This window comes from Colletotrichum scovillei, assembly GCF_011075155.1.
Source record: "Colletotrichum scovillei strain TJNH1 chromosome Unknown Contig00009, whole genome shotgun sequence".
Classification (NCBI taxonomy): Eukaryota; Fungi; Ascomycota; class Sordariomycetes; order Glomerellales; family Glomerellaceae; genus Colletotrichum; species Colletotrichum scovillei.
In genome coordinates this window covers 3,999,375-4,027,339 of record NW_023336267.1, presented here as the reverse complement: position 1 = coordinate 4,027,339, position 27,965 = coordinate 3,999,375, and the positions used below count along the sequence as shown (strand labels likewise).

At 50.8% G+C, this 27,965-nt stretch overlaps 7 protein-coding genes across 7 annotated transcripts; 3 read left to right on the top strand and 4 right to left on the bottom strand.

Annotated features, from left to right (window-relative positions):
* Positions 1 to 215: 215 nt before the first annotated feature.
* Positions 216 to 2,873, top strand: HER10_EVM0009268 (uncharacterized protein). Its single transcript, XM_035478759.1, has 6 exons — positions 216 to 937; positions 1,088 to 1,448; positions 1,527 to 1,644; positions 1,706 to 1,776; positions 1,840 to 1,864; positions 1,937 to 2,873. The coding sequence occupies exons 1-6, from the start codon at positions 749 to 751 to the stop codon at positions 2,442 to 2,444; spliced, it is 1,272 nt and encodes a 423-aa protein (XP_035329834.1). The 5' UTR covers positions 216 to 748; the 3' UTR covers positions 2,445 to 2,873.
* A 4,899-nt stretch (positions 2,874 to 7,772) lies between these two features.
* Positions 7,773 to 7,973, top strand: HER10_EVM0001101 (uncharacterized protein; the record flags this gene model as incomplete). Its single annotated transcript, XM_035470861.1, has 1 exon — positions 7,773 to 7,973. The coding sequence occupies one exon, from the start codon at positions 7,773 to 7,775 to the stop codon at positions 7,971 to 7,973; it is 201 nt and encodes a 66-aa protein (XP_035328840.1).
* Positions 7,974 to 11,024: 3,051 nt separating this feature from the next.
* On the bottom strand, positions 11,025 to 11,792 carry HER10_EVM0007869 (glycosyl hydrolase family 61; the record flags this gene model as incomplete). Its single annotated transcript, XM_035477410.1, has 1 exon — positions 11,025 to 11,792. One exon carries the CDS (start codon positions 11,790 to 11,792, stop codon positions 11,025 to 11,027), a length of 768 nt encoding a protein of 255 aa, XP_035329660.1.
* Positions 11,793 to 14,713: 2,921 nt separating this feature from the next.
* Positions 14,714 to 16,121, bottom strand: HER10_EVM0007530 (deuterolysin metalloprotease; the record flags this gene model as incomplete). Its single annotated transcript, XM_035477084.1, has 6 exons — positions 14,714 to 14,748; positions 14,820 to 14,941; positions 15,158 to 15,259; positions 15,308 to 15,399; positions 15,499 to 15,839; positions 15,896 to 16,121. The coding sequence occupies 6 exons, from the start codon at positions 16,119 to 16,121 to the stop codon at positions 14,714 to 14,716; spliced, it is 918 nt and encodes a 305-aa protein (XP_035329618.1).
* Positions 16,122 to 20,419: 4,298 nt separating this feature from the next.
* On the top strand, positions 20,420 to 21,994 carry HER10_EVM0004413 (uncharacterized protein; the record flags this gene model as incomplete). The annotated part of the gene is made up of 1 exon (XM_035474061.1): positions 20,420 to 21,994. One exon carries the CDS (start codon positions 20,420 to 20,422, stop codon positions 21,992 to 21,994), a length of 1,575 nt encoding a protein of 524 aa, XP_035329212.1.
* Positions 21,995 to 22,254: 260 nt separating this feature from the next.
* Positions 22,255 to 24,100, bottom strand: HER10_EVM0001482 (glycosyl hydrolase family 47; the record flags this gene model as incomplete). The annotated part of the gene is made up of 2 exons (XM_035471227.1): positions 22,255 to 22,374; positions 22,466 to 24,100. The coding sequence occupies 2 exons, from the start codon at positions 24,098 to 24,100 to the stop codon at positions 22,255 to 22,257; spliced, it is 1,755 nt and encodes a 584-aa protein (XP_035328879.1).
* An 896-nt stretch (positions 24,101 to 24,996) lies between these two features.
* HER10_EVM0007800 (uncharacterized protein) lies at positions 24,997 to 27,732 on the bottom strand (the record flags this gene model as incomplete). The annotated part of the gene is made up of 1 exon (XM_035477344.1): positions 24,997 to 27,732. One exon carries the CDS (start codon positions 27,730 to 27,732, stop codon positions 24,997 to 24,999), a length of 2,736 nt encoding a protein of 911 aa, XP_035329650.1.
* Between the last annotated feature and the right edge of the window lie 233 nt (positions 27,733 to 27,965).

The window sequence follows — 27,965 nt, the reverse complement described above, 5'->3', positions numbered from 1 at the left end:
TATATTTTTGCATCTTTTGGCCGTGATCTCGCACAGCCGTGTACATTAAACCAGGAAACACCTCATATATACGGCCAATCAGCCCATGATACTTGTGCGTGTTGGTGGAGCAGAAGCTGCGCACTAACGTCTGCAACCCCGGCTGTTCATATATTTCCAGGAGTCGCCGCCTTCGCGGGGTCCGCCAAGTCTAGAATCTCGCATGTTGGTGCAAGGACAAACTGGGCAAAGCCTGGCTGGACGCACGATTCCCCTTCCCATCCTTTCCTGTCGACTCTACATTCCCCTTCCCTGTTGGTGGACCGTGGATTGAGTGTTTGTGTGTGTGTGTTCACTCTCTGGTGTGTGTGCCTCTTCTGCAGCCTCTGCTTATGCCTGGATATTGCCCGTCCCTGATCCTGCGCCGCCCTCCCACTTTCTCCTCATCTCTCTTTTCCTGCAAGCTGACTCTTTTTTGATTAGGCCCAGTCAGTCACACACACTCTTTTTACCTTTTTGACTTTCCCGTTCCCGCGCCTGGTCGCTTTTGCCTTCATTTGGTTCGCCTTTTTGTTTCTACTTCATCCTCGCCTCTCGCCCTTCCATCTAGGACCTGTTCCGTGCCGTGTGAGTGTTCGCCTTCTCGCACGCCGCCCGCCGCAGCCCGCCCGACGTCCGAACACCACCGCTTCCCATCGAGACTACGAACGGCCTCTTCAAACCACGACTCAGAGGTTTGAGGCTTTACAGCCCGGCCGAGAATGTAACGATGGACTTCTACTCACGAGCAACAAACGATGGACCCGTACATGCTTTTGTTAACCCTTTTGTCGAATTGAACGCTGGGTTGTGGAGTTTATTTGCTGGTGCGACCGTTTTCCTCGCACTGCGCCTTTGGTGTAAGATCACAAGACGACACGGACTGTGGTACGATGATTATATTCTTGTGATATCTTGGGTGAGTTGCACCCCCCTCAACCAACATCACCTAGCACCGCGTGCACACGATTTTATTATTTGCAATGTCTTCAAAGCACATCTGGTCTCCCCTTTGGATATGTTGGCCTGTCAGGTTAGTTGATGTAGTGTGACTAACCAACCCGACTAGACCCTTTTGCTGGCCAACAACATTTTGATTGTTTACGAATTCGCGACCGGCTATGTACTCAAGGACTCGTCAGAACAATGGGATGACCGCATGCACATCCTCATCAATATCTCATCTTGCGGCACTCTCATCGGACAAGCATGGACCAAGTCAGCTTTCGGCGTCACACTCATCCGAATGAGCAACCAATGGCAGCGATGGATTCTTTATTTCTGTATCGTCACGATGAACGTGTACATGATCGCCAAGGTTGTTGTTCAGTGGGGAAAAGTTTGCGGTAGCAAGAGTTACGACGGCGACTACCGACTGAATTTCTGCCTCGAAAAGAAATTCCGCGACGACTTCAAGGAGGGCGGAAACGGTGAGTTTCAAGTGATGGCAGGCAGTTTAAGTCTGAATGCTTTCTCATCGTAAGGTCTGGGCTGACTCGAGTGTGCAGTTTACAACATCATCATGGACTTCGTCTTTGCGTGCTTCCCCTGGTTGATCACCCGATCGCTGGAAATGAGACGCGCTGAGAAGGTTGGCCTATGTATCACGATGAGTTTGGGAATGATGTGAGTTTCAATCAATTCCATGATTTTGACGGTTTTTGGCAATATGCTAACTCTTACTCAGTGTCGCTATTGTTGCCGCCATCAGAGTCAGCTGGAAAGATGAGGGCAACGGTCGTGATCAGTGGTATATCTGTAAGCCAAGCAACCCAATCTTGATGAAATCTCACATGAATCGCTAATACGATCTGATTACAGGGCGCAATGGCCTGTCCCAAGTCTGGTGAGTAGTATTCTGAGGAGCCGAGTTCCGTGCCATCTCCACTCAAGGACGCGTTCGCTAAGATTGCACCAGGTACTCGTCGGAAATTACCGGCACCATCATCGTGCAGTGCATCCCCATTCTGCGCCCAATTCTCAGGGAAATCCACACGTCCTTGACCTCCAAGAGACTGGAGTCTACCGCCGGAGGCCAGAGCACGACCTTCGGAAGCAAGCTCAGCAGTGGCAAGCGGATATCTACGGGCGTAATGCAAAACGACAAGCAGGGAAACGAGCGGATCGCGCTCCGCGAGATCCCCGAGGAGCCCGCCGACGACTCACCGTACTGGAAGCAGGATCCCGCCCGCTCGTCCGACTCGACGACATCGCCGTCCGAGACCGACTTTAAGCCGCGCCCGCCCACCGCACCGCTGCCCGACATGTGGCCGCTATCAGGAAACGAGAGTGCAGATCTCAACGGATCTCACTCCGGCAAGAGCTTGGATTTCGAGCACGACCCTCACAACATCTCCCATTTGGATGTTGAGCAAGGGCATGTTCAGCAAGGGTTATCGCCGCCACCACCTCGCAGGTTTCCTTAGCCATGATTAGGAACGAAAAGAAAGAAACGATGTCAAGATTATTTCACAAAAAAGGAGGCAGTAGCAGACCGAGAACTCAACCCCATCCGGTAGATGTAACTGGACTCCTCACCTCGGCAGAGAGACACCAGACAGCTTCGAGAATCATGAGAACATAGAGAATGAGCGCACCGAGCAACAAAAGAGGTCCTTCATCACGCCCAACCCACCTCATAACCTCCACTTCTCCCCGTCAGCAAACCCGACATACTGGATGTTTCGTCCATGCGGTGGTTTCAATTGGGGTCCCGGGTTCAAATCAAGATCCCTCGACCCGAAGTTCGACAGCTAGCTACCATACCTCTTTTGTTGCGCAACACGACACGACTCTTTCTCACTCACTCATGCACCACGACGATCATCAAGACCGGCGCGGTCTCAACTCATGACAACTCACGTCGCTGGGATATGAAGCTTTCCTCAGGGAACATCCTGAAGGGGAAAAACTGGAGTTCACGGAGGGGAGGGTCCTTGGGATGTGGGGGAGCGCGAATCCGGCGAAAATAAGCCCTTGTATATTACTCGCGTTATTTGGATTGGCAGCGGAAATTGTGTGTATACTTTTAACGATTGGGCATCAAGTTATCCCAATCAAGTACATAGTTCATCATCATCATCATCAACAAGAACAAGTTACATATCTTGCTGGAAACACCTCGTTCCTTTTTGGTTGCCCCATTCAGTGTGATCGCCTCTCTCGTCATTTGGCCCCTTTTTGCTCACCACCCCTCCCCTAGACCGAGGCTGAGCATAACATTGAAACAACGGTCCGGGGGCGATCTCTGGAACGGTGAACCTGGGAACCTGGCCGTGACGCAAACTTGTCAAAAAAGTGACATGCTGCACCCCAGTTGAGCACTTTGCGTTCTTCAGGGTTACGACCTGTTGTTCTCTGACGGAAATGGCTATGACATCAAAATCCTCCGATGCTGCAGTCACTCAAAAGAGTTAGTGTGGCAGCTGTCTTGTCAATTAGGCACATGCAACCACACCGAAACTCCAAGTTCAGTGCATGCGACCGTTGGAGGGAAAGGGGTCAAGCCACAAGGTCACAATTGAGAACATGTTCGTCTCTAGCGATCTTTGGGCCCATCAATTAGCCAAACCTTCAATTGCGATGAAGAAACCTCTGGGCGATTGACGGGGTACTTTAGCGTGACTGACGTGCATTTGTCTCGCGTCGGGCAAGGGGATCATACCGAGAATACGTAGGTACCTAGAGAATCCGGAGTGCTGATCGGCGTTATGCTCATCTGAGTTGAGAGTAACGTAAGTAGTAGTGAATCTACGGCAGTTGAACGATATGCGAATCCACAACAACAAGCACCGGAACTCTGGAAACCCGTCATATGCAGCGTGCTGTGATTGACAAATGGCCCGGGTCCACGATGCCGTCCGACTGGTGCAAGTCACACAACAATCTTCTCAACGGTGACTTCTCGTGGCTAGGCACAAAACACGAGACAAGGAAACACGAGTAATAACGCGCGGCGATTAAGAGAGTGCTCAAGCCTTTTCCCCCGAAGATTGTCATAAGATGTTGCACATCATAGCCACCCCAAAAACCAATTCCGTGGCCTCCCATGTTTGATCGTCTGTATAAGCTTGTTAGAACATCGCGTGCGCGCGGCGTTCAATATGTGATACGCCTTATGTTCCTCATCGCCAGCAAGGGTGTTGGTCGTTCAAAGGGGGATGTGTGGCAGGGCTTGGCTTGAACTTGCGACAGGTGCAAGCGATCCGTGCCCGCGCTGTCCACGCTGCCTCCACGCGGACAGAGTGTCAAAATGACTTGGACGAACGACATCTGATGGGTTTGTCTTCGGACGAAGATGGAACGACTGGAATTGGATAGAGATACGATATGCTACTCCCACCTTCCCGATGGACAGTATTCAGGCCGGTTTCAAGACCCTGTGTTGAGCAAAAGTGTGGTGTTGCACCGTTGCACGTCATGTCCGTGGAGAATTACATGGCATATCAGGCGCCAACCACAAGAGCTTCAATGGACCACGGGTAAGAACTTCGAAAATACCGGAGGATGCACATGTCAATTGAGAGTTTCTCGGGGCGAGCGAAATGATTGATTCCTTGTTTGGTCAAAGGACTTGGTTTACAATGCTTGGCCAATTGCCTCGGTTTTCCAGATTCTCTCACTAGTACCTTAGTGCAAAACTAGAAGTCAAAGCTCTCGAGCTCTCAGTGATAGGACATGCATACACCTGGTAAATGTTTTCTTTGCAATTCATCATAGTGCGGGTTCTCGGAGTTGCCAACTGCCAACCAATGGCTTTGGAAGCCTCGGTCACAAGGACATAGGTCTAACTACGCGTCTCCCTTGTCCCGAACTCAAGCTACTGCTCTGGCACAAGGATCCTCCCGGCGCTACCTTCATGAAGACACTTTATCTTTGCCATTGGTCTCAAAAGCTTCGGTCTAAAGATAGCTAGGTTGGCTTCTGAGTAAATAGATGTAAACTCCATACAACCTCCGGACTTCCCATATAATAGTTCCTATTTACACTCAAAATGGCCCACTGTTGCAATTCAATTGATCCGACGATACGTGGATTCGGCCGATCAGCAGTTCGCAGTCGCACTCGTTCAACGGCGGGGAAATTCAGTGAAAATATGGGACTTTTAGATGGACATCACGCCATTCCGGGGAGCTGGAAAGATTGTTGACGGGCAGAATATCAGAGTGCCGATTCAGTGCAACGCTGCTACCAAAGTTCAGGACAGCTTCATAGAAACTTCATCCGTCCGTTCTTGGCAATTTACACACTCTCAATCAACTCCTTCGAAATGTCAGCGTTAAGCCCACACACAAATGGAAATACATGACTCAACAGCTCGTCAAAGCGTATCTAGAACACTATTCTCTTGCATTATACCGAGTCAACCGACGAGAGCTAAAAAAGGAAGCTAACGCAGACGATCCTAATCATCGGGACGGCCCCAGCGATGGTTCCCACTATCTAGATTAAGTCCCCCAAAGTTAAAAGGTGAGCTAGCACGCCCGACTCCATGGTAAGCACGTCAGGCGCTGATAAACTGATAGGGTTCCAGTATTCATGACTATGCCCTCTGGGCAGATATTTGTCGGTCATTCTTCTGCCCTCGTTCGCCGGAACTGCCGCCGGCCGCGTCACGGCTCAACCGAACACCAGAACGCGGGTATTGTACATATCTACTTTAAGGTATCATGAACCTGATAGAAGGGCCTTTAGAGTTAGAGTTTGGCTCTTGCCCCGGCAAGGGAAACGCAGCTTGGTAAGCCGGTCACATCTTGGCGGGTGGTTTGTTGGAATGCTGTTGCGCAGAGTTAGCTTCGCTGGATTTCGGGTCTTTCCAGCTGGGTCTTACTCTGATGTGAAAACTCAAAGTCGGCACGATGACGGAACGAAGTTACTTCAACGATTCGTGTTGGCATTGTGAGCCCTCGAGCTTGGATACGTAAGACAATTCCTGAGGCTTTGAATCTTGTGTGCATAGAACAATAAGATGTGTGACAAAAGTATCTAGAATGATGTACAAGGGAAACTCGGCTTTGAGCGCCAAATAACACCAAAACATTATGGGAAGTATAATCAAAAAGACCAACAGAGATAACCCTTAATAATACCGCTCCTTCCGACTCACATCTAGCTTTCTCGTATGTGTTGTCTCCTGGAAAGCTAGTTGAATATTGCGTTTATCGTCAGACTCCGCTCTCACAACCTTCTCCCACACTTTGTCAGAAGTGACACCAGCTCCAGCATCTGCCAAATCCTCATCAGACGGAGGCGGCGTCTTCAGTGCGAGTATGATCAAGTCTTGTAAATCTGACCATGGTATCACGCTCAGGACACGGATGCGCTCTCCACCAGACTTGACCTTGAAGAGCTCCAGTACGTACCCAGTTGCCACTGTTGCGGCATAGACGGCGATGATGCCGAGATAAATGAGCATCATCACCTGGGCAAATTCCAACGTTTTGCGACCTTGTCCTGATCCGTATCCGTAGCGCTGCGCAGTAAAGTTGATTGGTAAAGCCGTGTTCAGCACCTCAGTGAATGCTGCAAAAGTTGTGTTGCGCTGGGTTGTGCTGTCTCTCCACTCATCCTGAAGATGAGTGTTGTTGAAGGGAGTGATTTTATGAACACCTCCGAGGTAGCCGTGTTGCTCGTTCAAGTCAAGGTAAGTTAGCTCGGTGTCAGTGCTATTGAGCTTGATCCGGGTTCTCTGTTCTTGACTGTTCCGTGCCAGACCCTCGGCGAGGTAAACTCCAAAGACTTTGGCCAGAAATATTTCTGATGCTGTATTGTTCGCACCATCGACTGGAGCCACAACGTTCACAGTTTTCCCATTCATCTTCACCTTCGAAGAGAAGTTGAGGATGATCTGATTAACCCCCGAGGTGGTGGTCGTATTTGTGATATTCCAGTGTGGGTTGAGGAATTTGAACCAATTCGACCAGAATCTTATTACTCGGATGTCGTCTTGACTCTTGCCGTAGTACATGTCTCGCATGCTTTTGTCGTTACTAAATGTTGACTGAAGACTGTCACTGACGCTTGGATCCATTGAGAAGTTAGACGGCGCCCAACTTGCGTACAAGCTACAAATGTAAACCAAGTTTCTCGATTCCCCAGACGTTGAGTCGGGTATCATTCCATTCAGGTACACAACAGTTGAGTTTTCTTTGTCTAGAAAGAATGTGCTCGAGGCCGAGATATTGTCGAGGTTCGCATTGTTCAGCCATTTTGATTCGTTGAATTCCCTAGGTTTTCGTTGGGATTGAAGACAATCGGCATCATCGAAGCAGTTGAGAGATTTCGTTGGAAAGCTGACAGATCCAGGAGTATCCGCCAAGTAACCTTTATCGTGTATTGTACACCTGGACTGTACAAATGGTTGGTAGAACCCCGATCCCTCTCCTGTCGGTGAGTTGACATTGGCGCCTCCTTTGGCTGTAAGCCGGTAGCGAGGTTCGCGGGATAGGGCACCAACATCGGAGCTGTGAATGAATTGCTGGAAGAGACCGATGCTGGTCATGAGGAAGTGCGATGGCGTGGTGGTAAGCGTGGTCGAAGGTGTGTTAGGCTTGTCGTCGGCTTGCGTGAACACTAAATGGCGCCTAATATCTGACGACGTGGAATAAAATGTGAGATTGTTGGTCAAGTCGGTGGCTGCGTAGTCCCGTACCCAGCTCGAGATCACAGGGAACCCGCCAGCTGGACAATAATCTCGGTAGACCCCCGCAGGTCCTTGGCACTCCGTGTAATCGCTGAAAGGGGCTCTGAACCATATGGCCTTCCGATTCCACCAGTACAACAAGGGCGGCTCGATTTTGCTGAACGCTGAGCTTGTATCAAATTCGTACCAACCCAAGCTGGGTAGGAGGAGGACCGCAGATGCTGGTCCAACAATTGTCGAAAGTATGGTTGCGAAGACAAGGAACCCGGGTAGTAGCATTTCCCAGGGCTTGGACCTGTTGAGACCTTGGTGACGGAACGACGAAGTTCGAAGGTAGTTGAGATCTCCAACTCGATAGCCTCCAGTGAGAAAGCCCAATCGTACACCAGTTGTGACGAGACGTCTCCGATACATCGCAAGAGCAATCGAAGACAATGATGCCACGATCAGAAGCTCGTGCAGTTTAGCTACAAACTGGAGAATATTGCTGATGATATCGGTGTCTAGTCGATAGCCGCTGACAAGCGGACCGATCTCCGGATACCAGTAGAATTGTATTGAACCAATGAGTAGAACGGCTGTCGTCACCAGTATAGCAGGGAGGTGAACAATCCATCCGTTGAAGTAGCGTGACCATTCAGTTCGAGTGATGGGTTTCGAGACCTTTGAACCTTCCATACCGGGTAAAGTAGACCTAGAATTCTGTTTGCCTCGGTGCTGTGCAGGTCCGAGGTCCCCTTCATATTGGTCTCGAGGATCTTCCGTAACTTTTGCATATGACCAGTCACTCGTTCGCCTGTCGCTTGAGCGTTGAGTTTCTTCGTCAACGCTCTTGGTTCGACTAGATAGTAGTGGCCTGTCCCACGATATCTCTTCGTCAGTCAGTCGCGACAACGTAGAGATTGGTCGAGGGGACATCTCATAGTGTTCTAGTGGGGGACTGATTAGAAGATCCGGGGAGCGCTGGTTATCGAGCGGAACTCCTCGACTCCATGCCCTTTGCGACATGCTCTGGCGTTGATGCCGCTCAGAATCTTGCTGGATTGGATCCATCGCATCTGAAGGAGGAAAGTACTCGGCGTCGACAAGTTTTAGACGCGGTCAAGGCCACCACGTCTTGATACCGAAAACAGAGACGAGAGAGATGAGAAAACCAGACAAGGAAGTTTGGATTGGGATCACGGCTGCTAGTCATAAATATGCAAGAAGTCAATAAATCATACCCAGCTGCTACTGACGGACCCGTCGATCAGAATTGAGATGACCACCCCCTCAGACCATACTAGTCGAGAGTGGATGCACTCACCCTGCAGACGCAGCCTGATGTCAAGCCACTAGTTAAATATAGCCAAGACAAGTTCCGGTGCCTTCAAGGCCCCCACGATAAGACTTAGAGTCAGGTTGTCGTCAGCTGCTTAACAAATAGATTGTAAATAAATCATTGATGCGAAACACTGGTAAATATGAGACTCCTGTAGCAGCTCAAACGAGTAGATGGACTCACGATAGTAATTTACCCTGAGGTTTTGATGGGTGATACAGGAGATTGAAGTTTTCATTCTTGTGTCTACTAGTAATCTCACCGCTGTGTAAGAAAGTCTCCAAGACGCCCCGCGTTTTGAAGGCTGTCTCTAATGTTCCACAGAGGGAATGGAGGCTCAAAGCCTTGTAATACAGGCCAAGGCACGAACAGCGGTTACTCGAGATCGCCATATCAACGAAATCAATCAGGCTGTCGTATCGGCAGACAGAAAGTGTCTGCCTAATGGACAAGGGTAACATCACCAATCACACAAAAGGCACTCAGCCCAAGGCAGGGGTGTTCTTCGGGAACAGACATGATGGCCCCCAATATGGCTACCTCGTATGCAGTCAGCATTACCCATACATCACCAATTTGACGGAATGAATGACCACCTCGGCGGAACTTCGAGTCCCCGTTGGTCTCTCTGGATTGGACAACGCAAAGCCCTCAAAATTTTGATAAGGCTCGGGGAGGCGCAGTCTGTGCGGCTTAGGGATATGATGTGCACTCTAAATCAGCTACAATAGTCCGAGACTTCTCTCTTTGCCATTGTGTCAGCTTGGATGACCACGTGGTAGTTTGTGAGAGAAGGCTTTGTAGTAAACCGCTTCGGGTTCGATCGAGTGGCCATCACTTTGATAAGAAGGCATGTATGAATTTGGTCAAATAGAGAAACTGAAGGCATTCAGTCTTGTTTCGATTCGCCCGAGTATAGCATAAGTAGAGAGTTGCATCGCGCGAATACTCTCGCACCTTTGCTTCATAGTGAATGCATGGCTCTTGGTAGTTAGGCGGTTCAATTTTACAACCAGAATTCATTCACCTGGGATTTGTGGCAAAAATGACAGTGCACCGTCAATTACGGCAGGTCATAATCAAACTCATATACACCATTGCGACGAAAATCGAGCCTGGTCTTGATTTGACATTTTGCCCTCGATAGACTTGAAGATTAAAACATCGAAGAGACATTCGATGAAAATATGACGTTCATGGCAAATGAGCATCTCTTTCCCATGGATTTCAGCATTCAAACTTTCGCTTCCTGCCGGTCCGAAACTCTCGCATCAACTTGCATGCCGCAGGTTGCTCAGCGTGCCCTGTGCCTTCACCTTCCGCGTGGCAGTTGTTCCGCGGTCCAGCAGATCCTGGATAGAGTTCATGACTTGCAGGCGCTTCATAAGCCGGATTGGATCAGCATGCCAAGCCTTTTGGCGGCACTTGCTCCCCAATAACAAGATCTGTATTGAACGGTGGATAGTGGATTCCAACGTGGGAAACTGGGATGAGGTTGTTTGGTGCAGCATTGAATGCGACGCATGCACACCAAGTTGTTTTTTCCAGGTTTCATGAAAATTGATAGGACGTGTGCCGCCATATATCAGGGGTCGCGATGGAAACTCCGCCAAATTTCTCTGCCGTGTCGTGCCAAGCCGCCAAAATCACAAGTACCGGAATGCCGTGGATGTTAGAGCCGCGCGAAAGTTTCACAGAGAGAGGGAGAGAATTTCAGGTGGTGCCTAAGAGCATATCTATTCATGCGTCCAAAGACGGGTATATACACTGACGATGCTTTGTTTAACGGGTTGCCTCCAGCCGAAGCTCATCCCCTCGATCAAAGTGCCGAGGGACGATCGTCGAGGCTAACTGATGTACAGTGAATAAGAAACAAAACTGTCCGAACAACCATGGAAGTGCAGGTCATTGGCGGACTATGAAACATTCTCTCCGAAATGCTCGACTTCCCCTTGATCAACATGACAGGCCTGCCGTCTGTCTTTGCTGTGATGTTTACATTGGAGTCTTTCATACCATGATTTCCACACAACATGGAACCATTTAGTCAACGAGGAAGAGGTCGCGGGCGTGGTTGCGGCGCTTCTTGGAGCTGTACAGAGCAGGTCCAGGAATAGGGTAGCTGGTAGCACCGCTGTAGATGTCAAAGAGAACACCCTTGTCGTTGGCAGTGTACAGGCTAGTACCAGCCGTGCCGGAGGGGGTGGCGGAACCGCTGCCAGTGATCTTGAGGTTGATGCACTGGGGGTAGAACTGGGCGCCGTTGGCCTGGCCAGCGCTGTGGAGGGCAATGATCTCGTGACGGAGAACGTAGTTGCCGGGGGCGATGTCGCTGGGGATGGCGATATCCCACTTGAGGCCGTTGCTGATGAGCTCGTCGGCAGCCCAGCTGCTGCCGGTCAGACCCTTCTCGGCGATCTTGAAGAACTTGAGGTCGGCCTTGGTGGCGCTGGAGCAGTCTCCGGAGCACTTGGCGAGATAGTCGATGAGAGGACCCTTGTGAGACTCGGGCCAGGTGTTCCACTTGACGGTGACCGTCTCTCCGGCGGCGACCGTGACGCTGGTCTTTCCGGGAGTGGCGGACTTGTGGCAGATGATGTCGGCCTGACCAGCAGCGTCGGGGGCAACGAAGCCGAGATCCTGCTGTTGAGCAGCCCAGCCGGGGACATCAGGGGCAGGGTTTTGGTAGGGGGCAGTGGTAGGGTTGTAGTTGTCGGTGGTCTTGCCGCCGGCGGTGATGGTCTCAACGTAACCGTGGGCAGAGACGGCAGTGGCGCCGACCAGAGCAGTGAGGAAAGCCTTGGTGTACATCTTGAATGGTTGTTGGGGGTTGTTTGTCAAAAACAGGTGGATCAAGTGGTGAAAGAACGGATGAACAGCTCACAGAGCAAAGAATGAATTGGGTCAAAGAAGGGGAGGAGCTGGAGAGCAATGCAGGTGAAGTGAAGGACGAAGTGGAAAGCTTGGTTAAGAGAAAGGAGATAGAAGCTGGATTCAAGGCGTTTCTTATACTCATGTCCAACACCTTCCTGCCCAGACAAAAGTTCAGATGCCGGGCATCCCACATCGTGGAGCAGTGGCCCGACGTCCCGTCAAGGGGGAACGAAGGTGTGGACAAACAAGTCCACAGCTCCATGTCACTCGATGAAAGCCCGTGTTCAGCATAATCCCAGTAAACATACCAAATCAGACCCCAGACAGGCGGCAGAGGTCTCAGAGGATGTCCAAAGTCTTGGTATTCTTTTGCAGGGAGCTTCGCTTCCGAGTTCTGGCTCTCGGCTTGCACCGCGAATCGCCCATATCACTATCGCGAAGCTCAGCAAGAAGCGGAAGGCTTCTTTGTCACTCGACAGACGCCCAAGCCCCTTACTGCCGAGCTCCAGTGTCTTCCATCTGGCCCAAACAAGTCTTTCTCCTGTAAAAGGAAAGCTGAGGTCTTGGCGATAACGAATAACGGAGAATGTCCCCCCGTACGCGTGGGCTCGGGCCACTGAGGTTGGCCGCAAAAACATTGGACGGACCACAAAGGCGGAGCGCCGGAGACTGGCCACATGGATGACAGATCAATCTATTTCGCACGGGGGCGGTGGATAACAAAGTCTCGGCGGGATCGGCGGTCACATCGGGGACGGGGCTCGTAGTTGGATTAGTTGTCGGAACAGGAACGTGGACGACCGCATTGGTGGGAGCGAGACAGCTCACGGGTCTGATTCTGAGCCTGGGCCATTCTGACAGACCTGGGCGGCAGTCGGGATCATCTACCGGGAGTCCGCATGGGCAGTCCCCCGACGCTTCAAGTTGAACGTTCGACCAACGCCTGGTGCTCGCGGCGGCCCCGACCAGCGGCAATCGAAACCTAAGGAGGCGCCGCATCTATACTTCAAAAGCTTGGCTTAATTCATTTGTTGGTGTCGCATGCTGTCGTGGCACCAACGTCTCGACCGCGTGTTTGCAGCTGCTGGTACTGGTTGTAGTGTTTTCCAAACGTGCATTTGACACTCTACTGTGAACTCGTCGAGTCTCACTTGATATTCTACCGAGCCATCAAGTAGAGTTGGCGCAAGACATGGTAATGAAGTGGGAGCAGAAATTCCAATGTGACGGAAGATCTGGGGGCGCCCGATTTGGTCGGTACTTGCTTGCATGACGCATGAGACGAGCCCGGGGCTTAGTGATGGATACTGGAGTCTCCTCGCGGAGCACTGCTCTGTCTAGGTCTTCTGTGATCACTGATGATGAATGGACAAGTCGAAGAACCTAGACAACAGAACTGGAAACCTCAATATTTTTCGCATTCACGGCCATCCCTCCGCAGCTCGTTGCAACGGTGTGGCGTTCATGGGCCTCGTCATCAGCTTTCAGACAACTCGAACCGAATGTTGACGGGTCATGAAACACGGGAAAGACAGGCCTCTCCCTGGTAGCAAAGCCCATCCGACCGGCGGGAGAGGACAACTTTAATTAATCTTAATTCTTGGCGCAGCTCTTTATAGGCCCGAGCTCTACTTTTTCTGTCCAAGGATCCTGGGAGAAATCCACGTTGCGCAATCAATTCGGATGCAAGCGAGCAAGGAGCAAAATGTCCAGCCCCAATCCAGATGAAAAGGGATGAAACAAAAGCGGCCGAAAAAAGAAAGGGAGTCTTGTAGTCTGGTGACGTGACGACAGAGTTCATTCCAACTCTTATGCTTAAAATTTTGATCATGGAGATTTATGAAGTAAAATTTGAATGTTCTACTCCGGATCAGTGTGGTTCTTGTGGAGTTTACAAAGAGTGTTCCACTGTGGACGTCAGGTACTTCAACCTATAGGTCGTCGATTGAAAGGGCGCTGCTCGACAATACCTGCGACAGGATCAGACATCGTGGCTCACGAGGGTTGAAATCTGTAGCTGTGCACAATTTGGCTATATACTTATTTCGCCGACCTCGGGTTTCCTAGAATCCCGGTGACTCCATGGTAAGAAACTTGAATGGCACGTCAGGTGTCCATTGCTTGTGGACTCAACTGGCCGAGCCTTGCACAAGCCACAAGCCAGTTCTTCCAAGCTCCAACACGAGAATCCCGTTATGCTATCTACCGTTTACAACGAGCCCCTCCAACGAACCACTCTTCCCGGTACTGACTAAAGTAGTACTGAAAACTGACTCGAATCCCAAGGTCATCCCGTGATCCCCTTGCCCAATAAGCCAAGCTAGGAATTTCTCACGATATTTTATCCTAAAGCAGCCTCGCTTCACTCATCCTGGAATTGATGCGGTTGCATTTTTGCTCACCAAAGCCAAGACAATAATACTGAATCAACAATTGAAATCAAGCCACCACGGGGCTTCCTTGCAAGGGCCGGATTGAGGTCGGAAAGACGAGTCATTCTTAAAGCGCCAAGAAGTTGGCTCAATATCAAGTCCGGAATTCCGTTCCGTCTAGTGGTTCGAATGCTGCTTTGCTTCATAGTTTATCAATGTCAGCATACATATCACAAAAGCAGGGTCAAGAAAGTCAATGGTTGAATCGTTCGATTATCGCTTATCTCCACATGATACACCAAAGTAAGTACACATGTAGTAAAGACCGACAAGAACGCCCTCTGCCCTCAGACGAAATCATACATCCTAGGCCGAGAAACAAGTCCCAGAATTCATCAAAGAAAGCTCCCAATCTTCACTGTTGTGTCTATCTCGGTTGAGGTCGGCATTTCAGGATCCTTCTCATCGCTAAGAGAGGCGAGGCACTTAGCAGCCAGCGTAGATGGATTGGGCGAAGAGGGCTAAAGAGCAACGTTAGCATTTAATCAAGCTTGAGGATCAGATTTAATTGGGACACAAAATTGAGACTCACTGTAAGTGTCGGCGTGGTTGAGGTTCTGAGCAGCTGTCAAGCTGCGGACGAAGTTGTATCCGTATCCGTTGTAGTCAGAGGTGCCTCGGATCTGGGTCAGATGGGTCATCTCGTGAACGATACTACGTTGGTCAGCATCACATTCTTTTCGCTAGAGACATCTAGACTCACGTAGTCTGTTGGTCCTGAGCATGGCAGGTTGAAGAGGCCGCAGACATGGTGAAGAAGGTGGGGCCTGTCACAGGTAGAATCTTGTTAGATCTTGGTGGACTGACGAGAATCCCGAGACGGGTCTGAACAGAGCAAGAAACTTACAGTTGACCATGTAGGATTGAGACGGAAGAGTGTATGCGATGACGTTGCTGGAGCAGGCGCCGTAGACATCGCTGCAGTACTGGCGAGAGACACCAGAAGTGGTGCTACCGCACTCCGAGACGATTCTGCCAAAGACGGCAGCAACAGTGTTGCGGGTGGCAGTGGTAGAGGACTTGAAGTACTCAGTCATGCGGGCAGCCGGACCAGAGGCAGCAGCTGAGGATGCGGCAACGGCAAGAGAGCGGCAGCGGGTGATGGCATTGACCTATTTCCGGCAAGTTAGTCTGGATCGGATCCGGGCCCGAAGTGGACTTCGGCACGGAGCTGGTCCGTGCATCGGTCGGAGCAAGGAGAAGTGACTTACTGTGACAGTGCGGCGGGTGCCGGTGCAGTCAGCCTGCACGGCTGTGCGCTTCTCAATGAAGGCGGTGCGAACAGAGGCAGCCTCCTCGCCGTTGACCTCAGTCTTGATGCTGTTGCTGCTGAAGGGAACAGCGCCGGCAATCTCGGTCGAGTCGGCATCGGCGTAGAGGAAGGAGCCCTGAGTGACGATCTCGACGGCGCCGCCGGTGCTAAGGTCGTGGAGCTCGGCAGCATCGAACTCAACCTCAACGGTCTCGCCAGCAGCAACGATCTGGAAAGCTTCCTCGGTCAGACCGGCGGTGGCAATCTGAAGGCGGATGCCATCGAAGTCGACCTTGTTGCCTATCGTGTATTGAGTCAGTCTAGGTCCAGCCTTAGATCATAGACACAAGACTAACCGGCAGCGAAAACCTCGACCTTCTCAACGGGAGCCTTGTCAAGGAACGTGCCGGTCTTGAACAGCTTGATGGCAGAGTCACCAGTGTTGGTAAGGGCAGCCTTGACACCCGAGTTGCCAATGGCCTCAAGCTTGACGTCAAGTGGGGACGTGTCGCGCTTGGCCATGTCAACGTTGACGGCGCTGGCCAAGGTGGCCAGCAGAGAAACACCAATGGAGAACTTCATGATTGTTGCAAGAACCGGAAGAGCAAGAGCAGAGGCTGTCGATGAGGATCGAGCTGTGGATAGTGAGACAAAAAGGAAATATTAGATTGAAGGTCGAGCTGCGTCTCTTTATAGTGATGTCCTCGACTTCATCTTTGGTCTCCTTCTGAGTATATCTTACACTGCTTGTCGATAAAGTTGCATCAAAGTCCCATCATGTCTGAGCTAAGCAGAAAAAGGAAGATAGAACGTCGCCCAGACTGCCTAGACGGACTTGGGACTAAAGCGTGGAAGGTGGAACGGGCAAGCCTAACCGATGCCAAGATAGCTAATATCAACAGGGACGGTAGTTAAGACTTTCTGCAACCGTCCAGTACACAGTAGAAAGAGAACTGATGGCATTGACCTCATCTACCGTCTACGTCCAGACAGCCCTGCCGATCACAACCCCGCATTGGTCGTGCGAGGATATCATGACACTACCTAGGTAAGGTAGACACCACATGGAACAAAGGAGGCATTGGTGATATAGTTGCTTCTTCCTAAATCTTTATTACTATCGGGGATTCCTCAATCTGATCAATATGGGCAACGTTAAGCTTATGTTTTTGGGTCGGCTATTTCATCTTGACTTTGTTCTAGTGATACCGATCTCCGCCAGGGAAATCCACTAGAGCTAAAGAACTGATAGAAGCAACGAGGCCTCGCGATGAATCTCCGTCAACTAGAACATCATCAGCCGGGACCCCGGACGGGCTATTCCGCCGCTGGTGATTACTTGCCGTGACCAGTCGCAAAATCAGGGGCTCTTCGCGTTCGGTAGTCTAACCCAAGTTACGAGCGGCCAATTGAATTACATCGAGGCTGCAACCGAAGCTGGTGATCGTTGATGCCCAGAATCAACGTCAAGTACCAACCTCCAATAAGAAATTGCCAAACATGAGATGCCAAGGGTGTGCCAAGTGCACAAGCCGGAGACTAGCTCGAGGAAGGAAGGAGAAGAATAAGGATGAAACCTCGACTTCTTCGCGTGCTGCCAATGCTTCCGGTGCAGTTCTGGACTTAACGAACGTCGGCCATGGTCAAGTCATCAGCTGGCTGATATGTATGGAAAAAACGCGCCTGTCGACCAATGATGAGGGGAGCGGATCATGCAGTCGGATGACTTCGGTTAACAGATAGGAGAATTATGTGGACGCTGGTGGAGATCGCTACTTTTGAGTTATCGCCCCAGAGTTGTATTTGACCTGCAAGACTGTGAGCTGTTGACCCAAAGAGGGAGCTGCCAATGCGTGATCGGTAAGCTCGGTACCTTAAAGCCATTAAGGTAGCTTTGCCGAGAAAGCAACTATGCGTGTGCCGACTGGCTGCGACTTATCACTTCAGCAGATTCAACTTACAACCAGTCTCAAGCTTCAATTTGCCCCTCCTGACCAGTCTTTACGCGTGTTGAGTGCCTTAACTTGGCTCGGCAAACCATCAGAAAAACGCGCGACAAGTGCTTTCCGAAAACAGCACACCATGCTGTGTTTCTCCTCATATAATAGCCTGGAAACTCCAACAGACCTTCCTTCTTTGGCCCGGCTTTTGAGGTGCGAGAGGCACAGCAAGTCCGTGGAAATCAAGCTAGTTTCTGGGCGCGGTACGTGTATACTGCAGCTCATTTCTTATTGTCTCTTGGCTTCTGCTTGGCTTCCTCTTGGCGATAAATACCTCCACCTCCGCTCCTGACTCGACCGTGCTCCCCGCGGGCAAATCGCTTTTCCGAAGAGCCAAGCTTAACGATGCCGGAACTTCGTAAGTCTCGCTGTGCTGTTCAGCTCGTATTCTGCAAAACCGCACCCTCCATTACGTGAAGCTCATGCTCGTGCATCGGAGACACATATCAAAAGAAGAAGGTCTCTTAGGGATTCTGGAAGCGATACGTCCACTGCTATTTTATGAGCTGATTATCATGATAAGCAGACGCGGAGATAGTTGGATGTTGACTGCTTTTCTTTGATGGATCGTGGAAGGACTCAACCATGCAGGTTGAAGATGGTGGTCATGATAGCGAACCAGTGATGTCAGCCTTCGTTCAATGTTGCCTTAAATGCCTTCCCGATCAGATACATATAGAACATCAGTCCTAACCAGAGTCCAGTTGCATTTAGAAAGGCCGGGAGAAGGATCTTTCGGGCACAACACTGAGAAAAACACGTCTTGGCTCTCGGTTACAATTCTACAGGAAATGTGTAAAGAGAAAGCGTTAGCATGAATACTTTGAACAATCGTGGCTTCAATAAGTTGTGCAGTAAGCAAAAGACAAGATAGAAAGGCGTCCTACTTTATATTACCTTAGATTGAACATGAATAGCGGTTACATTCTGGCGTATTATTTCATTAACGCTAGTAACGCTACCGGTAAGTAATGCACACTGATTTCAATTCCTTGTTGTAGATAAGCAGGGAGACAAGTTCGGGCAGATGCACACTACCGGACACCCATATCTTTAGGACAACTTTTACAGCCGATAGTAGAGCTCTGTCAATTGGGACTTCAGTTGTATCAGTTGTGTTTCTTGCTTTGCCTGATGTACGTGTAATGTGCATGTGTCTTGAATTGTCCATCATACAGAACGCTATGTGTATTACTGAGAGACGTTCGGGGAAATATCTTTAGGCGTATGATAAAATGTTACTTCTGGGTTCTTCAAGCACTCAAGGTATGCGCGAATGATACATGAGTAAGTAGGCCATCTAGACGTAACGATTTTCTGCCTTGCATACGATGCACATATGATCCGAAAGAGAAACCGACTGAGAACGACGTCTTCTTGTGTTGTCTACCCGTTAGACGACGTTGAGTTGCTCATAGCAACAGACAAGGAATTAGGTTTCGGGGCTTTTTTGACCGGACCAAAACTTAAATCACCCACCTTAGACTACAACTTAGAGACCTTATCTGCCCTACTTACTTCATGTATTGCCAGTGTTACTATCGTTCTTATATGTAATTCTCGTTGTAAATAGAAAATTGTCTTTCCATTCTAATAGCACAATTGCCTGGGCGAAATCTATTCCATTGGACCGTCTTACCCACAAACTCAGCATTGTCAACGTTATCCCCTAGGATAGTCATGGGGTAGAGATGGTGTAAGTGCCAACATCACTGTAGAGGACTTGAGCACTCTAGTAAGAGGAGAGGATTCAAATTCAAGAACAACTAATTCTCCAAAATGAGATATACGATCTTACTTTTCCAAATGTCCTGCCCTAGCTGCACTACCTTAGTCCCCGTGTCTGCACGACCAGGACCATAGGCACCAAGACACGCTGGAGTCTACCACCCAATCAAAGAGCATTTCACTTGCTTCTTGTACACGACCATACAATAGACCGCTCGGGCGTTAGGAATACAATGGTCATAATCAACTGATTTAGGAGCTTATTTCAGTGTCCTCACATCTTCTACCCCACTCGGGCAAGGACGAGTTCTTCAAATCCCAGTCACTTGCGAACGACCTCCATTAAGAGTTGAACCGTACAAGTCGATGGGAAACCCCGTGGACTAGAAATCAGGAATCAGATCAGGCCTGAACTCACAAAAGCTAATGTTTGCATGTGTGTGATTCTGTACCAGGACTCTAGGAACAAATGTCTGTGCTGCTTCACTGCCAACTAACGCCGACTAGGCGTGACATGATGTCATTGGGCGACGCAATCCCAATTTACCTTACTCACTTGCTCCAGGATGGCTATGGTATAAGAATCACATCAGCATTTCGAAATAGCTTCGGTTTCGGTTTCGGTGGTGCTCCTTTACTTATTTTCACCGCATTCCCCGTAGTTGCGGCCGAATGGGTCGTTTTGTGGTGAGCACATTGAACAGTTTGGTGGTATTTTCTCGGACCAGCCCCACGACGACTTAGACGAGGATTACGAAAGCTGGGGAGGCGACGATCGCCAGCACTGTCGCCGCGTAATGCAACCCTAGGCGTTCAAGACTCAGCCATAATGTTAGTCGATGGAATGCTAGTAAAGCCGCTATATCCGTTAGGGACCATCACCCCATAGGCCATGTTTTGAGCTTTGAAGCAAGACGGCTACACCGATCCTGGCTACAAGCGTGAAGAAAAGCCATGTTTGGTGGCCATCATTATACATGTACGCAAATGCTGTAGAAGCTTTGCAATGGAATATGTATAACCGTATTGGCTGCTGTGAAACATATATTGAATCACGATTTCCGCTTCATCACTACATGTACCTAATCCCGCCCTACTCTTAGCTCTTGCACTCTTTCTTACCTGCCGAATTATTTCGTCCACTTACCAATTATGGTGCAAAAAACCGTCATCGGCGCTGCACTGGCTCAGGCCGCAAGCGCAGCTCTTTACGATACTACCGTTCAGACAAAATATGGACTGATTCAGGGCTACCCGGCGTTCAATAGCTCTCCGGCAAACATGTCTCTTGATAATTGGGCAGATATCGCCGTCTGGAAGGGCATCCCCTTCGCTGCCTCTACCGCAGGCAGCAATCGCTTCAAGGCTCCTCAACCCATCGTCGCATGGAACTCAACTCTCGACGCCAAGTCATTCGGCAGTATATGCCCTTCTGCCGTGGGCAGCGGTACAGATGCCTACACCGTCGGCGAAGACTGCTTGAACCTAAACGTATGGAGCGCGGCAAACTCAACTGATGCCAAGTTGCCTGTCGTCATGTGGAGCTATCCGGCCGGTTCGACCGCAGCAATGCCGCTCTTCGATGGAGCAGGCATCGCCGACAAGGGCGTTGTATACGTCAACTACAACTACCGTACCGGATCTTTCGGCTGGCTTGCAACGCCTGAGCTCAACCAGGAGAGACTTAGCACCGCTGGATCGAACAGCTCGGGCAACTACGGAATGCTAGATCAGTTCGCCGCTTTGAAGTGGATTCACGAGAACATTGCCAGCTTCGGTGGTGATCCGGACCACATCACAGTCATGGGTCAGTCCGCCGGCTCGGCGGCTACTTACCATATGCTTAACGGCCCTCTACACGGCGTTCCTCTCCATGGTGCCATCATCCAGTCTGGTGTCCGCGACCCCCACGACCCCTTGTGCACTAGCTTGGCCGAAAACTACCGGAGTCTGGACGTGAACATGGAGACGGCGAGCAGATACATGGCCTCGATGAACTGCTCTGATATTGCATGCATGCGCGCTCTTCCGATGGAAGATCTTGTCACCGAATTCCTCAACTCCGAGTTCGATTTCACGGCCACGCTCGACTACTACGCCATGCCAGACACTTACATCAATACTCTAGAGAAGGGAATTGCCCAGGATGTCCCTGTCATGACGGGTAATACGAAAGACGAGAGCGGGGCGGAATACGGCCTCAACATCACTCTTGCGACGTACATCTCTGACTTGAACGAGACATTCAGCACCTGGCAGGACAAGTTCCTCGCCGCATATCCTGCCAACGACTCGGCCACCGCCTCGGCAGCCGAGAATGCCCAATGGACTGACCGCTCGAAAGTGGGAACATTCTTCTGGTCGCAGTTGTGGCAAGCTAATGCTACGTCGTCGGTCTACAATTACATCTGGGATCACGCCCCACCTGGGCAGACTCGGGGCGCGTTCCACATGAGCGAGATCAACTACGTTCACAACAATCTTTACGGAACCGACTCGCCGTGGACTAGCGAGGACTACGAGATTGCCAAGGTCATGAACAGTTACTGGGTCAACTTCATCAAGACTGGCGATCCGAATGGAGATGGCTTGTACCAGTGGACGCCTGCGAGCAATGCCAGTGCGACAGTAATGGAACTTGGTGATGGCTTCCAAGCCCTCCCCATTGCCAAGGACAACCAAATTGAGTTGTTTGCTCAATGGTTCGATACCTTGGTTACCTACTAAGGTATCTAGACACGTGCCTCAGCGAAGTCACAAGTATCAAGCTGCAAGCATATTGCATCAACTGCCCAGGATGAGTCGCCTGAATTATGTATATATATCTTACTTTATGTATCCTTCAGTCTTATAGATATTTCAAAACCATTTCCTTGCACGCAGAGTCCTCTAAATGTACTTATCATAACATGTATCACCATCCGAACCGAAATGTGTATGTACGGAATCTAAAACGCCAAAGTCCTTTTTGTGCTCTGCGATTTTGCTCATTTGGGGATCTTGAACGGATGTGCCTCTGTGTTGAAAACGTAATCGTCCAGGCTAATGAGATCCGGTGGCGAGAAAATGAGATAGAAGTACTTGAGAGTCTCTGCAAGCCAGAAGCTCTGTGGAGGAAAGGAGTTAGCAAGTCGTGTCACTCAAACATGAAGAGAAAGCAATGCAGAGATCTGTCGCGGGACGTTTGCCGATGCTTACCTCCATCTCGTCCAATTTCCTCGTCTGATCCGGCGGAACGGTAACATCAGCTATAGCTGAATGAGCGTGCTCTGTTTCCGTTGCTTTCAGAATCGACTCAAACATTCGCCAGGCGATATCTTGGAGATCTTGTCGGCCCGTCATCCTGTACAACAGGAATATGCTCTCAATAGCTTCCGGACGGAGAATATATCTCGGGTCGCGTGCATTCCGAAAACCCTTCTTCAGCCTCGGATCCCCCTCGCTCTTCCATCTTGGCTCATCCCAGAGGCATTCGTCGTCCTTCTGGGAATCGCCGGTTTTCCGGGCCTCGCAAGGGATGAGATTGAAGTTCTCCGGCATCACGCCGGAAGGAAACGCGTCGTACGCCCATGCGCACCCTCGTGCGACCTTCTCACCGAGAGCAACGTGACTGTCGACGGAGAAGAGTCTGCCCCCAAGACCAAGCATACCGCCCGCAAAGCATGCGAGGTGTTGGCCATCGGATACGTGCTCGATTCGGTCAGCATAGATGAAGGCATCGCCAGCGAATAGGATGTCATCCCGATCGGGGACCATAGGCCGGAAAAGTATGTGTTGCTCTACTATCGCCATAGCCCCAATGTACATCTTTTCGTAGGATGGATCTCGGCCGCCGAGTAGCGCAAACATTTTGGGAAGATATTCGTAGAGTGAATCCGCCAAGGCACCCAGGGTGAAGCTGTTATCCGTATCGACTCGTTCCTCTCTGAAATTGATCATCTTCGGCCACATCCCGGGAAGCTTGGACTTGAACTGCGTGCCTTCCAAGAACCTCGTAATGCGATCCACGGCGTCGAAGTATTTCGGAATACCCGTCAGCTGGGATAAACGGGTAAACTCCATAGCTAACGAGCCCGGGGAAGCTGACGGATCGTGCGTGCCAGCTAGCTGGGTTCCATTCCTAGCGTCTTCGAAGTTGACCCAAAAGCCTGGCAGGCGGTTTGGCGTATCGAATCCCATGTAAAGCATATCCCCCAGTTCTTTCGCTTTATCGAGGAGAGCAGGCTCGCCACTGAGATCGTACGCACTAAGTAGGCCGCCCAGATGTCGTATTGTGGTTTCGAACATGTTCACGCTGGTGGCTGTTGTATTGGCCCAATCCAACTTCGCGGCTACGCTGGCCGCAGCACGGAACTCGTCCTTGAGCTCCATGATCCAGAGCGTGTCGAGCGAATCCACCAGTGTCGCAGCCCATCCTCCAAATGTGTCCTTGGCCCCAGCACTGACGGGCGCTAACTCATCCCGACCCCAGGCAAACTTCTTGTAGCTGTTCCAACTCCGGATGAATACATCACGGACAGCCTTCTGTCGCTTCGGTGCCTCTGGATGCGGATTGCCTACGCCGAATTCGTGCTGAATTGAAGGAAGGCTCAGTGGTTTGCCTGTGGGTAGAGGCTTGAAGGAAGTGACAGGGTGGTGTTGCTCTACTGTCGCCCAGTCGAAAGAACTCTTGCGGAATGTGATCTCCTCAGGCTGACTGCTGGTGCTGGGGAATAGTAGGATCGGTCTAGACTCGAATGGAGGAAACAGCAAGAAGACTGTGACGAAAACTGCGGCGAGAAAGACAGCCAAGCGAACGGGGCGCCGCGGCGCAAGTAGACTCTTCGAGCGCATACGCATCTCAACGGTATAAACACCAGACGCGCATCGTGCGATCTTCCGGATCTCGAAAGTTGTGACCAGACGAGCGCGGTATGGCTGAATAAAGCAGCCAATCTACCATTGAGACGAACAAACTGGCCTCATTGCAAGAGGTCTGGGCAGACATGAGCTTCATATAGCTCGGTAATTTCGGTCAGTTTCAAAGGCTATTCGTGGTGGAGGGTTACGCGGATCGTCGTTGTGGACACTCAGAGATTGGACCGTGGGAGCTTCATGCCGGATAGCGTTTGTTGCAGGAAGGTAGCATTACCATGTTGCAGGGAACTCTGCCGGCGGGAACAAGACGACTAGCAATTTAGAGTGCACTGATCGACAAGTTTTGTTAGACGAAACAGTTTCGATCAAGTTGCGGGACAAACTCAAATTCAATGCCATCTCCTTGCAACCGTCGACGTCTCTCCTACTGGTTACCAATGCACGGGACGGAGCCGAAACCGACGAGGCGAGCACTCGCGTTTGGCTGAAAGTTGGGATGTTCCAGCAAATTACTCTGTTCATTCGTCAATTTGTCACCAATTCAGGCTTTTCGATGAGCTGATCATCCGTGTACTAGGCCGGACGAACCCGGGAATTCCAAGACCCTACTCGACTGAGTTTCTGATCCCACTCAACTTGAGTTGTCATTGAAAACCTTATTTGTTCCACACAACCACAACAAGTTTTCTATTGAGGTAGAACGGTCGGTATCGCTTGTCAGGATCAACAAGAAAAGCTCGCTGCACTCTGCTGCAGGCGATACGCGTCGCGTCTAGAGATGCCAGGTTCCTGGACAACTGCGGAGTCGACAACATATGAGTGAGAAACTTGGATGTGCGTTTCGACATAGTTACGCTAACCTGAACATCATTTTAAGTTCTTGTTTTTGCCTCATCTAACAACAATGCCAGGTTCTGAATAGCTGCCAGACCATACAGCGCGGTGACGTTGGTAGAAACCCCAATAGCCTCATCTGCGGGCTCGAGAACGTGGTTCTTGCTCACCGGGGTGCTTTTCCAGACAGCGTTCGGACCATAGTCCCGAAAGCCATCCCCATTCTCGAACTCTTCCAACGCGCGTTTAGCCAGATCAGTTCTGTTAAGCTCCTTCGCCGCATAGGCAGTCAGGCGAGAGTGCCCTTGTCTTAGCTGCAGTCTGCCCCAGCCAGGTTTGCCGTACCGAGCCTCCTGTTCCTCTAGACTAGCGTTGAAGAAGATGCAATACTCTAGCCATGCATGCCTGAACCCAGTTGCGTTTGCTTTCTCCGAAAACTGCTGCAGGATATCGGCCGCCACCTCAAATAACCCGAACATTGCTGATAGGTGGGAAACCTTCACTACTCCTTGGTTGTCAGGGTCTGTGGCGGGTGGCGAGATGGCTCCGGTTGACGGATTGTAAGTCGCATTCCCGGTAACAAAGCCGTTGGTAAGGGCGCCAATCCCTTCCATCGACCTGAACAGCTTACACCTGGCTTCAGTCCATCGTGGCCCTCGTCGCTCAAACTCGACAAGCCAGGAGGCTGCCAGCGATGCCCAGTCAGTTCCCAGGCTGATCTCGACGGCATGCGCATCTGGGCTGTAGGTTTCTCTGTCCTTTCGCACCTTTCGGTACGGATCGAGGACCAGAAACTTTTGATCCGTATCAAGCGTCTCTTCGAGAAGTTCTCCAACACGTTCGTCACCGCCAAATAGGTAGTAGAAGAAGCGGCGATACAAGGCGTTCGATATACGGGCTTGTTTGCAGCTGTCGCTCCAGTGCTGCACGCCATGTCGTGTACCGAGACCCTTATAACACCCAAGATGGTAAACATCCACCTCTCCAGTATGACGAGTCAACGCTTCCGCCATGTGGAACACATCAGCCCGACCGGTCCGCAGAAAGTACAGCCAGAGCCATAGATCCGGTGATAGCTCGGAGTTGTCCCAGGCGTATCCGCCAACATCGTATCGCCAGGTGTGTCGGTCTTCATCATACGTGTGCATGATATCGCCATGGTCCCAGAACCCGTACCAACGCCGTTGTTGTACTTGCTTCTCGTAGAATTGAAACAGGAACTCGAGGCGTTCATCGGTGGCTGAAAGGCCGTTGGCAGACTTATTCGACAATGGAGACCAGTATGTACCGAGAGCTTGACTAAGGTGAATGGCTTCCGGACTAGGCAATAACTTTGGAGGATCTCGGACGAGGTCTATGAGTGATGAGAACTCATTGCCATCTGGCGTTGAGCCGATCACTGACATCATCAGCTCATTTGTGCGCGCTACCCCGTAAGGCGACCCGAGTTCCGGCTCCCAATCCTCGTAAGTAATCTTCAGGGCGTCTAGCTGATCGTCAAAGCCTTGTTGACCTAAGCCGTCATGATAAGGCCGAAGGTCCATGGGTCCGGCTTTGGGGTCGTATAGCCAAAGTGTCACCTCGGTGTCTTTTTGAGAGTCGCCAAGGCCTCGAACGTCGACTCCGGTTGGGTATCGTTCCCAGAAATGTCTCAACCCGATGGCCAATCCTCCCCGATTAGCGCCACCGACATAAACAACTCCTCCCGCCTTGGTACCACTGGCGGTCTTTATCCACGGATGGCCTTCCTTTAGTCGTTTCTCGAGCGTAAACCCATCTGGCGATAGCTGATGCAAGCTGAAGTCATTCCATACAGGCACCCAGCGCAAGGAATCTTGGGGCAGCTCCGGGTTCCAACTGTCAGGAGACGGCAGTGGCTTTCCATGCACCTGCGCGGATCTGGCCTGTCGCCCAGGGTCCTTCCAAAGTCCAGTCAGCCCTTGAGAAGCCTCGGCAAGAACGCCCCCTGATGCTTCAGAAAACCGCACATGTCTATCGAAGGCCGCTTCTTCCTGGAGAGGTACCTTGAGGCGGATCCCAATCCCTCGAACAAAGTCGTTTTCCCCGCCGTCGTATGTTATGGTATGAAGTATTCGAATGTGACTAGAGCCGGCGTATAGATAGAACCTAAGTGTGAAAGGTATCCATGGTTCGTGGGCCTTGATAGTCGGCTCGGATTCTTGAGGTACCTCGACATGGACTCCGCGAACGGTGATGATAGCGCGGATGGAACCGACTTGCTCAATTACCACCGAGCTAACGCTCCCCTGGAAATTATGGTGCTTCACAAATGAGTCTGGTTTATCGGGATCATATACACGATCCTGGGAAAGGAGAACTAATTTGCCTTTTACACCAACCGTGATGCCCTTAGCATTGATAACTTCCTTGATGATCTCGTTCCCAGTCTTTGCAAACGTTATCTTCAAGCTCCCAGTGCTAACTGAGATGAAGTTGGAGTCTTCCTCGGCTATGAGCTCATCTGGAAATGGTAGCTTGACGCCCGACGAGTCAACTGCAATAACGCGGTAGCTCTCTTCTGGTGTCGCTGATGAGACAATCGCATGGCTTGTCCATTTCACAGATCCGTCGGGCCAGAATGCGGTTGGCCAGGTCTGTAGTGGAATCTCGCTCCCACTTTCTGTTCTGCAAATGAATGCGGTATCCGAGGGATGGCAGACTCCTCGCCGCCAAGGCACCCCAAATGTAACCCCTGGGTTCGAGGATGGTCGTCTCCCGAGCCAGTGAATAACTGTTTCCTGACGAGACTCCATTGGTGAGACTAGAGCTCTTCAGCGATTTGATTTGCGCAGAAGTCCTAACCGCAGAGGATCAATACAGCGACCTGACGCAAAATCGGGACCGAGGAAAGGAGTAGGGCTGAGGAACGGCGCCGCGATATGGCCGGTCTGTCGGGCTTGCCAAGCCCTAAAGTAATCTTCCAAGATGTGGCGATCAGGGGTCTCATGCATTGAAGCGGATTAAGGTTGATGTTGTCATTCGGAGG

Excerpts from the sequence above, each read along its gene's own strand:
- HER10_EVM0009268 (XM_035478759.1), top strand. The coding sequence starts at position 749 with ATGGACTTCTACTCACGAGCAACAAACGATGGACCCGTACATGCTTTT. Across the intron at positions 938-1,087 it reads ATATTCTTGTGATATCTTGG|ACCCTTTTGCTGGCCAACAA; the intron begins GTGAGTTGCACC and ends CAACCCGACTAG. Across the intron at positions 1,865-1,936 it reads AATGGCCTGTCCCAAGTCTG|GTACTCGTCGGAAATTACCG; the intron begins GTGAGTAGTATT and ends AGATTGCACCAG.